The 15,513-nt window shown below is 37.0% G+C and overlaps 1 protein-coding gene across 1 annotated transcript in view; it reads left to right on the forward strand.

The window, feature by feature from the left end:
- NTPCR (nucleoside-triphosphatase, cancer-related) overlaps positions 1-15,513 on the forward strand; it is a 43,592-nt gene that overhangs the window by 25,194 nt on the left and 2,885 nt on the right. Inside the window, exon 5 of the mRNA XM_031966914.1 lies at positions 11,564-11,673. Coding sequence (XP_031822774.1) covers positions 11,564-11,632 — 69 coding nt within the window. The 3' untranslated portion in view covers positions 11,633-11,673. The remainder of the gene's footprint in view (positions 1-11,563; positions 11,674-15,513) is intronic.

Consider the following 15,513-nt stretch of genomic DNA (forward strand, 5'->3'; position numbering starts at 1 on the left):
AGGTATTGGAGCTCTCCCTACATTTTTCATCCTGCATTTTTTCCTGCATGTTCTTCTTACTTCTGCCCCTTGAAATATTTAATTTCCTTCAGAACTCAGTGTCACCTCCTACATGAGACTAATTGTTTTTCCTTCAAGCTGCTAGTGTCTCTCCCTAAAGCTATTCATTTTTATACACTTAAATGTATCAATGTTTTCACCCTGAAGAATATAAGCTTCTTGAGAACAAGGACTGTTTCATTTCTCTTGTATTTTCAGTGGCTTAGCATATAGTAGTTGTTTAGTAAATGCTTGGTAATTAATAAATAGCTTGCAGCATTGGAAAACAGTGTGCTATAAAAACTGCTAGACTTATTCAGGAAAGACCCAGCTTCATCAGTTTTGTTAATCAGTCATGTCTGACCCTTCGTGATCTCTCATCTGGGGCTTTCTTTGGCAGAGATACCAGAGTGATCTGCCATTTCCTTCTCCTGTTTTTCTTACAGATAAGGAAACTGAGGTACATGGGGTTAAGTGACTTGCCCAGGGTCATATAGCTAGGAAGTGTCTGAGGCTAGATTTGAATTCAGGAAGAGTCTTCCTGATTCCAGGCCCAGTGCTCTATTCATTGTATCACCTGGTCACCCCACAGGTTCCACAGGAGCCAAACCGATTATATTTCTTTCATTTCTTTTTATGTCTTTTCTCCTGGAGATAACCCATTGATTTCCAAAGGCTATTCCAGCAGACTGCCAGCTCTGTAGCTTCTATTGAACTCTAGAGACTATGAGAATGGGCCTTGGATGGGGCCAGTTATCAGGTGACTAGCCAAGTTAAGTGTGAAAAGGAGCATCACCAGAAGGCTGCAGCTGCTGAATTTTTTCAGCTGCATCAACTCACAGAACTCTGGGCTTTAGTGGAATATGATGAGCATGCATGGGTTTCCTCCCACGGGGATAAAATCATGGATCCCTGAAGTACAGAATTACCATTATTTTCTACCATGTCTTTTTCTTTTCTCAGTCTTCCTCCCTTCTCTCTTATTCTATTTCCATTTTTATTCTTAGTTGGTGGTGGTACTAGAGCTGACTGCCTGTAGGAGAAAGTGATGAAGTGCGACAACAGTACAAGTCCATTCAAGTTGACCACAACTGTAGAATGCTAATCAGCCTGCTTTAAATCATCAGGCACAATGGGGTCATAGTCAGTACAACCACAGATTTAGGTGTTGACACTTAAGGTTTCCTGAAGTCATGAAAGCACCAAAGAGCCATGAGAACATGAGAGGAGCAAGATAATCTTGATGAACATACCTAAACACTCAACTTATTTTCCCAAAATGATGGGCTTTCAAATTATGATTTCTTCCTAAAGTTTTAGAGAGCTCAGCCACCTCACTGCTCCTTCTCTTCTGGGGCCCCTTAGATAAGGAGTTTTCTCTGATAGATACAGTGTTTCTTGGGAGATAGGCCGTGGAATCATTGGTCATAAAAATATAAGTTATCAGGAGGTCATTTGATAAAAATTCCAAGTATGGAAGCCTTAGGAACTGCCAGTGTTAGAACATGAAGCAGGAGGGGATAAACTAATCTAATCAGAAGGGTCTAACAGATCAGGCAAATGGAGGTGGTCAGTTGACTTTTAAATCCAGAAGTTAAGGTTCCATTAAGATAATGTCAACATTTTCTCCTCTCTAGGACAGAAATTCAGATAACATTTTACTCTTCTAGGATTAGAAATTAAGAAAAGCCAACATTTTTTCCCTTTCTAGGATTAGAAATTAAGACCATACCAGCCTTTTTCTTCTCTGTGATTAGAAATTAGTCTGTGACTAGACTAGTACTGTGTTGTTAAGTATGTAATAGAAAGGCTTTTTTCTCCAAGTATTCTTGTCCTCCTTATGTTCCTTTAGGGTCTGTGTATATTTCCTTGTAACCAGATTGAAAATAGTATGTATAAACATATGGCAACAAGTATTAAATCCTTACCATGTGCCCGGCCCTGTGCTAGGTATTACAAAGACAATGAATGAAAAAATCTGAACTTGTAAGGTGTTTATATTATAATTGAGGAAAACAAGTACATATATGAGTGTAAGCAGCCTAAAGATCAATTGAATTTATTCTGAGTATTTGGAAATAAAGTAATTTGGGAGGAAGGGCATGGCATCATGTGAAAGGTAGTGCTCCAATTGCATCTTGAAGGAGAGGGATTCTCTGAAATGGAAGGGAGGAAGAATGCATTAGAGATATTAAGCATAATGCATAGACATAGAGGTAGTTGATAGAATAATGTATGTGAAAAACAGAGGAAGTCAGTTTGTTCAGATTGCAGAGAGTGGGAGAATAATTAGTTATAGTGTGCTTGAAAAGATAAATTTGGTCCAGCTTGTGAAAGGGGTTTAAAAGCTAAACAGAGTAATTTTTCTTTTATCTTGGGGGCAGAAGAAGCCACTATAGTCTATTGAGTGGAAAAGGGGAAAGGAATATGTACCTCTTAAGAACCTATTAGATGGCTGACACTATGATAAATACTTTATAAGTAATCCTTTGAGTATCACAACAATCCTTCAGAGTAGATGCTATTATTAAAATCCCTATTTTACAGTTGAGAAAACTGAGACAGATAAAAGTTAAATGACATATCTAGGATCACACAGATAGTAAATGTCTTCAGCTGCATTTGAAGACAGGTCTTCCTTACTCCAGACTTGGTGTTCTTTCCACCATACCACCACCTAGCTGTCTTGGGGATTGACATGGTCAGTCTGTGCTTTACAAAAAGCCATCTTGCTAGCCCTGTGTAGTTTGGACTGAGTGGAGAGACTCAATGCTGGGAGACTGAGTAGGACATACATATAATGAGCAAAAAAACACGAAGGGAACTCAGATTTGGCCCAAATCTCTGAAAGATAAGCAAGCCTCAGCAGAGCTAGGACTAGAATCTCCAGATACCTCAGATGTATAGGGTAACTTGTAGTTGTCAAGTCAAGAAACACAGTGATAGTCCTAGCTCTGCTACTCTTTCTGGGACTCTGAGCAGATTTTTTGTTCTCTTGTCGTCACTTCCATCAACACTCAAGTGTTAGAGCAGGTCCTTTCCAATGGGAATTTCCCATACCTGTGAAATCACAGGTTAAAGAAAAATTAAGTGACCAAGTTTAATGTTCATCCTAAGAGGATCTGAATCTAAAAATGTAAAATCTCCAATCAGCATTATATTTTAAAACACTCTTTATAAATAATATTACATCATAGGCTTATAAACATCATGTTTTATAATTTACAAATATTTATATTTTTATTACATGTGTTTATATTATATAAAGTATGTATGAGCATTTACATATATGTATGTATAATCATTAGCATTTATTGTGTTTTAAGGTTTGCAAAGCACTTTGTTGTTGAGTTAATTCAGTCCTGACTCTACATGACTCCATTTGGGGTTTTCTTAGCAAAGATACTGGAATGGTTTGACATTTTGTTCTCCAGTTTATTTTACAGATAAGGAAACTGAGACAGAAAGTCTTAAGTGACTTGTCCACAGTTAAAATATATCTGAGGTCACATTTGAACTCAGGAAAATGAGTCTTCTTGACTCCAGTCCCAGTGCAATTAAGTGACTTACTTAGAATCAGATAGTAAATATATTCCTGTTCCCAAGTCCAGTACTCTATCCATTACACTATCTTGATGCTTCAATCATAAAATGTTAGAGCTGGTCAATATCTGAATAGACCCAGAGCCCATCAGGCAAAAGTCAGGAAAAAAAAGTGTGTTGTTTCCAGCCTAATGTTCAAGATCTTTTTGGATCCTGACTTTTTCAATGTGATGTGTTAGCTATTCCTCCCAGTTTTGATTCATTTGCATATTTGATGAACATGCCATTTATGTTCAAATGTAAAGTTCTTTGAAAACCTTAAAGCTATTTATAAATGTTTGCTGTTGTTTATTATTAATTATTATTTTTATGCACATCATCAATAAAAACAAAGTGTTAAAAACAATATAGACCAAGTTATAGCTCTCTTAATTCCTCCACTGGCTACCTCTTACCATCACATTGAACCAACCAGCTCTGAATCCATCTGATTATTTTATAATTTAAACATCTCTCCATCAACTCTACAAGGATTATCAAAAGTTTTGCTAAAAACCCCTGTATCTGTATTAATAACCTTCTGCTCATCTACTCATTTAGTAATCCTGTCAAAAAAAGAAGTGAGGTTAGTTTGGCATAAGCTGTTTTTAATCAAACCATGAAGACCCTTAGTCATCATCTCTTCCCCTTTCAAGATGCTCACTAACTAGAGCCTGATCTTTTCCAGAATGTTTCTAGGAATCAAAGTCAAGATCGCCAGCCTGCCATTTGTAGACTTTATTTTACTCCCTTTGGGGGACAATCAGGGTGTAACTGTTGTCTGACTTGTTGTATAGAACCTTTCTCCTTTCCCCATGATTTTTCCAATGTTGCTGGCAGTGACTTAGCACTCCTATCCATCTGCAGTTTTTCAGTTCTAAAGGATGGAGCTCATCTGGGCCTGGCAATTCAAGTTCATCGCAGCAGGCTGGTGTTCTTCCTGTTTCCTCATTTATCTTGAGTAACTCCTTGTCAATCATTTCCTTCTCTTCTACCTAGTGCAAAGGTCATTCTCCTTGGAAGAAAGAAGAAGCAAAGTAGTTGAGAAACTCTCCTTTTGTCCTTTTTCAGTTATCATCTTCCCATCCACCTTAAGCAGAGATGCTGTTTGCCTTTAACCCTTCTTCTGTAGTGAATAGAGAACTCTCCTTAGAACCAGGAAGACCTGGGTTCAAGTGCCACTTTTCATACATACCAGCTTTGTGACAGCTATGTGGCAAGTCATTTTTCCAGTTTAAGTCAGTGGAGTCAAACAGAAATAGAAATAGACTCTCTGGGTCACCTACTGACTTAGAAACTTCAAATTAACATCATCTATATTTTAATATTTTTTAAAATGTATTTTATTAAACATTTCCCAATTACATTTGAATCTTGTTTTGGGCCAAACTCAGGGGAGATTTGTGCCATCAGGCCTGTGGGCTGCCTCTGCTCTAGGCAACTGTGAAGCTGTACCTTTCAGGCAAGATGTTGACTTGCACAAATAGAGGAAACTTGCTCATTTAGGAGTTTACTGATGAAATCACCGATCTAGTTCCCATCTCTATCCTTTAGACAGAAAATAAACCCATTTTGGTTGTCTTTAACTCCCTTTAACCATCTTCAGCTCACGCTAACCTTTAACATTGCTGTCATTCTTCACAAGGAGCATGTCACACTCATTCTTTGTTACCTGGCCTTGTTTCTAATATCTGCACATTTCTTTTTAAACTCTTTAGGTGGTTGACGAATTCTCTGTGTAGTTTACATTAGTCTTTCATCACAAATCCCACTTTTCTGCTTCATTGAAATTCTTTTCCATTTGTGTCTTCAGAATTTCTGTCTTCAGCATTTCTCTTTATTGCACTTTAGAATCCCTTTGAAATAGCTAAATCAACTAGCATTTATCAAGAGCACACTGTGTTTCAGACACTTTGGTAAAGCCTGAGGGAATACAAAGAAAGGCAAAAAAAAAAAAAAAAAAAAAAAAAAAAAACAGCCCCTGCTCTCTGGGAGCTCAGTTTGATGGGAGAGACAACAAGCAAACAACTATGTACAAGTATATGTAGGGATAAATGGGAGATAATCTCAGAGGGAAGGCACTAAGATTAAGAGAGATGAAAAAGGCTTCTTGCAAAAGCTGGAATGTAAGCTGTATATTAAAAGAAGTCAGGAAAGCCAGGATGTAGAGATATGGAAGAAGTGAGTTCTAGGGATGGAATCATTAGCAGTATTATATAACTTCCAAATTTATTATACTTAGTGATTAAAAAAATATATATTGAAGTAGAGGGAGAAATTTGTTAGGAATTTTTGAGAACAATTTTCCAAGTCTTTTTAACATTAGTTATAAATTGATGCTTTGTCTTCTTACCATTACCATTACCATATCAGTACTCATTTGTAACTTCAGAGAGCTGGGCTTACATGGTCATCAAAGAAACATGGGCATTAAAGAATTATTTGACTCAAATTTTATTCACCTTTATAATTCTGGGCTATATTTATTATTATTATTATTTTTTTATTTATTTATTAATTTATTATTAAATTTATTATTAAATAATAATATCTAACATTTATTTAGCATTTTAAGGTTTACAAGATGCTTTGCAAAATTACTTCAGTTTTGTCCCTGGGAAGTAGGTCCTGTTATTATTCAATTTTACAGGTGAGGAAGATGAGACATAGAAAGGTAACTTGTCCAGAGACACCTGTTGATGTCTGTCCTTCCTTCTTAAAGAGGCCCATGATGTCAGGGAGGGGATGCCATGACATCGAAGTGAGTTGGATTTCAGTGAGAGGGGGCTGGGCAGGATCACCTGCTTCACTTTCCCCTCCAGAACCATCTGGGGCGAGAGAGATCAGGATGACTGAGCCAATCTGAGTCCACATTTGAACTCATATCTTTCTAATACCAGGTCCACCTAGTCATGATTAATTAAACATCTGTTATACCCTTCCTGCACTGTGCCAGGCAAAGAATGAGATCTGAATTACTCTCAAAGAGCTTTACATTTTATGGGGAAGATAACATAAACAAATATAAGCAAATCCAGGAAAAAAAAAAAAAAAAAGCCTGACCTCAGAACTAGGAAAAACAGTTCAAATTTAGATTCTGAGCAAATCATATAACCTCTCAGTGCTCTAACCAATTCTCTGAGACTGTAAGTTGAAGACTAGGTAGATGGATGTCCTCCTCAAGGGTCATACTAATGAAATCACTTGTCCCTAATTACCCTTAGGGAAATTACACTCTCTCAACCCCCTTGTTCATTTGTGGTTATCTCAAGTGTTTTTCTCTTCATTGATATTAAGTCATATTTGAGCAATATTGATGCTGCCCAATACAAAGTCAGTCAAGTCTAATGGCCAAAGAAATTTTGATGCATTTGTGTCAGTGATGTCAGTGACCCTGTGGAGGAAAAAACAAACTATTTGGATTATCATCTGTGGAGAGGATCCCAGAGTCTCAGAGGCTGTAAGAGTGGAGGGCCAGCTCTGGAAGTCTGCAACAGACTGTTTGAGAACCAGCTTAGGTCGGTTAGACATATTAAAGGAATGGTAATCATCGCTGACATGTGATGGTCCTTTGGGGATTACACAGTTCTTTTTGTGATCCTATTCAGTCCTTCATAATAACTCTCTGAGGGTCAGATGTTTTACAGATGGGAAAACTGAGGCTAAGAAGGCAGAAATGTCTTCTAAACTCCAGACATTCAATTCCAGTTATTATTATTTTTTAAAACCATGATACACTGACATAAAGCATCATCTCTATAACAGGGAAAGGGGCCTTAGCTGGCATTCCTTCTGGCTGTTTTTGTGCCCTTTGAAATCTATAGCTGATTCTGCTCACAGAAGTGTGCTTATATCCCTTTCTCTCTTTTTCTCCTTTTTTTGTTTCTTTCTATCTCTACCTTCTTTGTCTTATCTCTATTTTCTGCTTTCCTCTTCTAGGTTTCCTCAGCCCTTTTCTTTCTTCTCTTAAGAGGATAGAGAGTTAACAGTTTTCATATCCTGACTACTTTGCACCACATGTTGGGAGGTTGGTCTTTGTCCTTTACTGAGACATTATACACTGTCTACAGGCTGATTAATGTTTTCTTAAGATGGAATTTTTTTTTCTGAAAAGTTGTTCTTTTGCATCTTGAAGCCAGAATATTTTTGAATACCCCCAGTGTTGTTGAAACAGAGTAAGTGAGGTTTGTCTTGGCCCACAAGAAGCCAGTGGGAACAGGTGAGAATGATGAGCTTGGGTTTCATTTCAGTTCAGAACCCAGGATAGCAAATTTCAGGGAGTTGGCTACAATCCTCATGTTGTACTATTGGTATAGTCACTACTACATTGACAGCCTTGTCAGCCATTTTGCTTTATAGGGATATTTGTTGTAATAAGTAAGATTTGAATCATAAATTTAAAAGAATGAATGTCTGGCTTTCTTTTTTTCTTTTTATTATTATTTTTAAAATTTATTTTTAATACACATTTATGAATTATGTTGGGAGAGAAAAATCAGAGCAATTGGGAAAAACCATTAGAGAGAAAAAAAATGAAAAAGAAGTGAACATAGCAAATGACTGGCTTTCTGGAAGCTTATTGAGTCTTGTCTGGGCATCTTGTCTGGGCATTGAGTATTTTGAATGTTCTGTACATCTCTTAGACCTTGCTGATTCTAAATTTTAAAACCAGTTTTTTCCTACAAAGATCAGATGTTCTCGCCCTTTAGTTTTTATAAATCCCAAAGATATTCTTATCTACTATAGAAGTTAAATGTGTTTTCCATGGAAGCATTTCCAAATTCTTGAAAACTACATCATATGTCTTTTACTGTTTGCCATCATTTGTAGAGTAACACTTATAGCACTTTGTGACATTATTTGACACTCAGCCTTCATTCATCTAATAGTTATTTCATGCCTTTTATGTGAATTGCATTGCTTTAGGTTCTGGAAGAAACATAAAAAGACAATGAGGTTATGGTAGTGTGATGGACTTGGAATTGAAAAGATCTGGGTCCAGATTACGCTTCTCTGCCACTTAATAAGTATGTGACAGTGAACAAGCCATGAAACCTCTCTGAGAGTCATTGTACTCATCTGTCAAGTTGGAATGATGATAATATATGCTTGTACAACCTAAAAATTCAGTGTGTCATAGTGAATAGAACGTTGAGTTCGTAGTCTAGAAAATTCCTTTCTAGTCTTAATATGCCACGCACTCTGCCATCTACTCAAACTAGTTTCTTGTTGTTCCTCCCACAAGAACATTCCATTGCCATATTCTATGTTTGCTGGCTGTCCCCCATGCCTAGATTTTCTTCTTCCTCATACTGTGGCTTCTGTGGTTTCCTTGAAATTTCAGGTAAAAAGTCACCTTCTATGGGAAGTCTATCTTAATGGCCCTTTAATTCCTTGGAAATCATCTCCAGGTTATTCTTTGTGTGCCTCTTTATCTCCTCTGTTAAGAGTGTAGGCTCCTTGAGGGCAGGGACTGATTTTCTTGTTATTCCCTCCAGCATTTTTTAGCATTGTGCAGGGCTTAAGATAGATGTTTAAAAATGTTTGTTGACTTGACTGGAAGACTACCTTCAAATTTTACCTCTAGCATCAGCCAAGTGATCATGATTAGATCACCTCAGATTATTCTATAAAAATTACGTGTTTTTTTTGTTTTTCTTGGTAAAAAAAAAAAATGCTTTTTAAATTTTGAAATTAAATACAAAATGAGATTCCAGGAGGAAAACTTACAGGAATTTCAAAAGTCAAGTTTCAGAGCTCCCAGGTTAAAGAAAAAAAAAAAAAGCAATTTAAATGTTATGGAGCTACCATTATTTTTTTTCTTAAGCTGGGAATTTTCTTCCTGTGATCACTTTCAGGTGGTGACTGGTGGATTTTTTAAAATTTCTGCTTTGCCTTCAGAATAATTTTCCTTGATAGTTTCTTGTAATATTGTATCATAGTTCTTTTTTAAAATCATAGTTTTAGGTCAGTCTGATTGTTCTTACATTATTTCTCCTCAAACTGTTCTGCAGATTGGTTGTTTTTCTGATGAAATGTTTCACTTCCTCTTTTATTCTCCATTCTTTTGATTTTGTTTTATGATTTATTATCTTAGAACATCTTTAGCTTCCTCTTTCCAATTCTAATTTTCAAAGAATTGTTCTCTGAGTTTTTGATTCTCTATTTCCTTTTCATGTTTTTGATTTTCTTGAGTTGTGCTTATTTTTTTTCCTATTTTTTCCTTGATCCTCTCATATTTGACTTTTTAACGTTCTTTTAAAATTCTTCCAAGAACTCTTTCTATGTTTGGGTCCATTTAACATTTCTCATTAAAAAAGTAGTGGCTTTTAAAACTCCATTTTTTCCTCTAAATATGAACTTAGATCTTCTCTTTCCCCATGGTAACTTATTTTTTTTTTCTTTCTCCTTTGCTTACTCAATTTTGTTTATTTTTTGTTTAATTTTGTTTTTTAATAGGTATTACTATAATCAATTATAGTACTGAGGTATAGAGAATAATGCCAGGTCCTTCTTGCTATTATTTTCTGAGGTCTATCTCCTCAAGTTTGGTTGAGGTCCAACCTTGGGCTCTCCTCTCCACTCCCAAGCCACAGCGAGGGCCCCCAGTCCCACTGTCCAAACTACAGCTGTCCTTTCTGCCTGGAACTGAAACCAGGGATTCTGCTCTCCTGCAAGTGCCCAGAGGGTTCGGGCTCTTCCTTGCTGCACTCACTAGATGCCTGCTAGCTCTTTCTCCTTGTAGCCATTGCTTGGGCGCCTCCATCAGCCCAGCTGTACTTGGTGTCTCTAAGCAGTGCAAGGTCCTTCAGTTTTCTCCTGTGCCCTCTGACCCCCCCCCCCCCCCCCCACCACCTCCCAGGGTCTGAGAGATGAAAGTCTCCTCCCAGCTGCCCCCAAGTTTGTTGTTAGTTGATTCATTCAGAGTTGGTCTTGGGGCTGTTTGCACTCACTCAGGCCTAACCTTTGCCCCCAGGTTGGGTCTTTCTTTCCTAGGTCTCCTCATACTTAGTGTTTTAGCAGGTCCACTGTTTTTATCCTTCAGAGACTCCCATAATGTTCACCTCTTGGTTGTTTGTGAAGATCAAATGAAATCATGTTTGCAGAGTGTCTTTATAGATTTCAGATGCTATATAAAATGTCAGCTCTAAATTATGAATTAAATCAAATATAGTGCCTTCCCTGAAGAACCTTATGAAGCCTAATAGAATCACAGCCTTGGAGCAGAAAGAGAGCTTAGAGACTCTTTAATACAAACTTTTGATTTTATAAATAAAAAAATAATAATTAGGGAGGCTGAGTGAATTGCCCACTCTCAATACAGATATGGACCCAGTACTTTCAGAACCAGAACTCTTTCTACTGTACCATATTACCTCTTGGATAAATAGAAGACCTAAAGGTTCTCTGCTTGTTTCTTATAAGTTTTTCTTCATAATCTTATTGATTTATATCCTTAAGCCCATTGCGTGGTTGTTGTTAGATCTTTTTTTATTCATGTTCCATTCTTAGTGACCCCATTTGAAGTTTTCTTGGCAAAGATGCTATTTGCCATTTTCTTTTCCAGTTTATTTTACAAATGAAGAAACTGAGGCAAGCAACATTAAGTGACTTGCCCAGGGTCACCCAGCTAGTGTCTGAGGCCAGATTTGAACTAAGCCTTCTAGACGCCAGCCTTGTTCAATACCTGCTACACCACCTCCTTGCCTCAAACAGCAGGTTTGCTTAATAATAGGTGCTTAATAAATATTGACTGATTTGCAAGTGCTGGTATTGAGATATCAGACATGAATTCCTTTAGGGAGACCTGTTGTTAAGTGGAACATACAATTATGTCCTCTTTCCCAAGGAAGCAGTTAGCATATTATCCATTAAGGGAGTAAAGGGAATGAAAGGAAGCCTGAAGTGTGATCTTAGCGGTCTTTTTTCTTTTTTCCCACAGGTTACAAAGGAAAACAGAGATAGCCTTTTACAAGAAATCGTGACAGCCGTGCAGAGTTGCCGAAAGTAAAGCTTGTTTGTGCGGAATGCTTTCCTGTCAGCTAAGTAGTGGTGTGTTTCAAGTGGTGTCTGATTGGTACTCAGCCCATTTGGCTTTTATGCCCTCAGGTTTATGATAACTGAGTGCTTGAAACCTTTGTGGCTCCTCCAAAGAAGTCTTGACAGATGTTTTCCATAAAATGTTTAAAAGATCAAATTAGACTTAATGCTGGATTGACTATACAAGATTAACAATCCATTATGGTTTATTTATGCTTAAAGCTTTCTGTTTATTTCCTCTTGCAGTCGTGTGCATGATTTGGGTTAATTATGAAATGAGAAATGGTTTGGAGAATATTAGATGGAATTTGTCCCATTGAAGTTTATAAATGTGTTCAGGGGAAGGGGGGGAAGAAGAGTTCACCACTTAATCAATTTTGCATGTCATGAAAATCAAATTCCTATCCAGGTGCATCATTAGCTTTGTGTAACTTAAAGTGGCATAAGGGTTTGATTTATTACTATTATTATTCCAAAGGAAAATTATATAAAGTCCTTTCTCCATGATTTTGTTGTTGTTTGCTTGTTTATGCTTTACAAATATTCAAATAAATAAGATGGTCAAAAACAGTTGGAGACTCATATTGAAGATATTAAGACTTTATGAAGAATTTGGAATTCTTGGATGTACTTACAGAGACACAGAGTCACTCAGTAGGCTGGGAAATAGGGCTGGAAACTCAAACCTTGTGAATTCTGATTCTTACTATGCCATCCTTTGGCTGTGTTACATTCATCTTGTTGTTTAAGCTCTCTGTGTCTTGTGTTCCTATTCATAAAATGAACACAACAGATGAGAAAGATTGGCATTTTGAGATTATGATAAGGAACAGTTATAAAATGAGAAAGCTTAAACAATTAAACAATAGTTGAAACTGCACAAAGTATTTTTCTCATAATAATCCTGTGAAATAAGTAGTACAAATGTTATTCTTTTTTCTATATGAGCAACCTCAGGCTAGGAAGATTCATTGACTTACCCAAGACAACAGAGCTCCTGAGACCCAGAGTTGGGATATACCACATTGCTGTACATAATATAAAGAATGCCTTTAGCAGTGTAGTTAACATATAGGACACAGGCTTTGAATTTAAACTAATCTAAAAAAAAAAAGCTCATCATACATATACTTCCCAAAGGCTTTGTTGAGTTCAACAACCATTGATGGAAATCAATCTAAGAAGCAGTTTTATTAAGTTTTCACTCTGGTACTTGATAATATACAGCAATAGTAATGACAACTATACTAGATGCTTAGTATGGAGCAGTGAAGTGGCAAAGTAGATAGTGCTGAGCTTGGAATCAGAATGACTCATCTCCATGAGTTCAAATCTGGCCTCAGACATGTATTACCTCTGTGACCCTAGGTGACTCCTTTAACCCTGTGTGCCTCAGTTTCCTCATCTGTAAGATGAGCTGGAAATGACAAACCAATATCTTAGTCTGATAAAATACATTTAGAAGAAAACCCCAAATAGGGTCACAAAGTTGGACACAACTGAACAACAAAGATACTTGGTATAGAAAAAAGAAACAATACCTCTCCTCAAAGAAACTGTATTCTGTTGGATGCAAGAAGATGAATTAGCAGGCTATTTTGGTAGGCCAATTGAGATGGTATGGGGGAGGAGTGAAGGTATGGATGCAGTCTTTTGTATTTGTGCCCTTCTATCACATAGCTAGTCAGCACTGGGAGCATCCATGAATTTTACTAGTGTCAAACTCCCCAGCTTCTTTTTTAATCTGTACCCAGAGACTAATATTTAAAACAAGAGCTGGAAATTAAATTGAGTCCTTTCAAAGGTCCCAACATAACTACTTTTGAACTATTGGTTATATTCTTAAATTTATGTCCTTAAACTAATTGTCTGTGGGATAACAAGCATGTATAAAGCACATATTATGTGCTGGGAATTATGCTAAGGGCGGGCCTACAAAGAAAAAGCCAAGAGTGTCTGCCCTCAAGAAGGTTACAGTCTAATGTGAGAGACAACATACAAATGAACATGTGCATGGAAGATAACCTCAGGGAAGGCACTGATGGAGAGGAAGAAGAAGAGGCATCTTAAGCAAAGTAGGATTTGACTATCTTGAAAGCTAAGGATGTTAAGAGGTGAAGATGAGGAGGGAAAACCTTCCAGGGTTTGGGGGAATAGCCAGTGCAAAGGCGTGAAGGTGGGAAAGTTTGTGAGAAAAGGCTGATATAAAACCTGACTTTGGTTTGCCAACTCAGAAAAACCAGTGCCCTTGATTGCTAGCCAATGCAGTCCTTCATAAAAGTTTATAAAAGCTTACTTTGTGTAAAAAGACCTTTTCACTCTCCTACATGGCCTAACCCAAGTGTTACTTTTAGACATTAAATAAGTTTGAACCTCTTCCACATGTCTAATTTACTCTGCCATAGAGATGACCCTAGATTCTCAAAGGGCAATCGAATATCCTATCTGGCAATTCTTTTCAGGTTGGAAAGGCTTAGGCAGAGATCTAGAAACAGATTTTAAGGATCCTCTAAAAACCAGACAAGCTCAGAATATGACAACTAACTACCTGTTGATGAGTTATTCATGTCACCATTGGATCACCAGTGGGGGAGAACAAATAGAGGAAATCTGTTTTTGGAGAAGAACAAGGTTGATCCATGAAGATAGCATGGGCTTAGCTGAAGTATGATTTACTTTGTATGAGATCTCTTGAATTAGTTGGAAATCACGCATCATTAATGGTAGGAATGTTTGTTGTGTTAGGCTATGTTCTCTTTAGGTTCATCCAAGTGGATTCAACAATATTTAAAAAGTGCTCCATGTGCTTATAGCTTCATAATTATATAAGAGAAGATTAATTTTTAATTTAAAGTTATTTTAATTTCTAATTAAAAACATTTTATTGATACTTTGATTTTTACTTTTAAGTCATTGGCGACATTATACCCTGCCCTTTAACAAACCTTCTCTTGTAAAAAAGAAAAACCAACAGAGAGGATAATTCCATCTGATGTTGCCTGAAACATCTTACACTCATACTCCACTCATCTTCCCAAAGAAAGAAGAGTGGTATTTTTCTTCATCTCTTCTCCAAGACCAAAGTTGGTAAATTATAATTATATAGTTGGAGAACACAGATTTGATTTGAAGAATGCACCTATATAATACCTACTTTAGTATATCCCAAAAACAAGGCAGGCATATCAGCATCATGCATAGTTAATAGATTTTTTTCATAAGTGATGCACTTGTTTCTCCATTTGCCACTATAAAATTGATTGTGGGAGGTCGAGAAAGGGTCTGTGTTCATGGGTCTGCACTGTAAACCTACCTTACTCCAGCTCCAGTGGTACAGATTGGTTGGGTATAATAAACAACCATTAACCATGCTATGCTGGTTTCTTCACCACCACCAATTACCCCTTTATCTCCTCTCAACCCCCCTCCCAATTTCCTCAAGGAAATTTGTAAAATCAGGGGCAGGAAACTTTATTTAGATTCAAAGTATCTGTGAGGGCCAGAAACATAATAGAGATGTTATTGTACATTTAAAACCTTTACATTCAGCTTTCCATCTTTTTCATATCTCCATGTAGATTTATATCCATATCTTCTTCCTCTACTCAGAGACTTGGCTCTTGTAAAAGAGACAGGGAGAGAGGGAAGAGGGAGAGAGGAGAGAGAGAGGGAAAGAGGAGAGAGGGAAAGAGAGACAGACGGAGTATAGCAACAAATAGGTTGAGTACAATAGTGTTCATCACCTATGTTCCCCCTCTCTCCCCACCTCAGCAAAGAAAGATTGGAGGTGCATTTTCTTTTCTTGTCCTTATAGTTTGGCTGTTGTCTAAAATACTCATTGTACCTTTTTAT

Source organism: Sarcophilus harrisii, chromosome 4, assembly GCF_902635505.1.
Source record: "Sarcophilus harrisii chromosome 4, mSarHar1.11, whole genome shotgun sequence".
Taxonomy (NCBI): domain Eukaryota; kingdom Metazoa; phylum Chordata; class Mammalia; order Dasyuromorphia; family Dasyuridae; genus Sarcophilus; species Sarcophilus harrisii.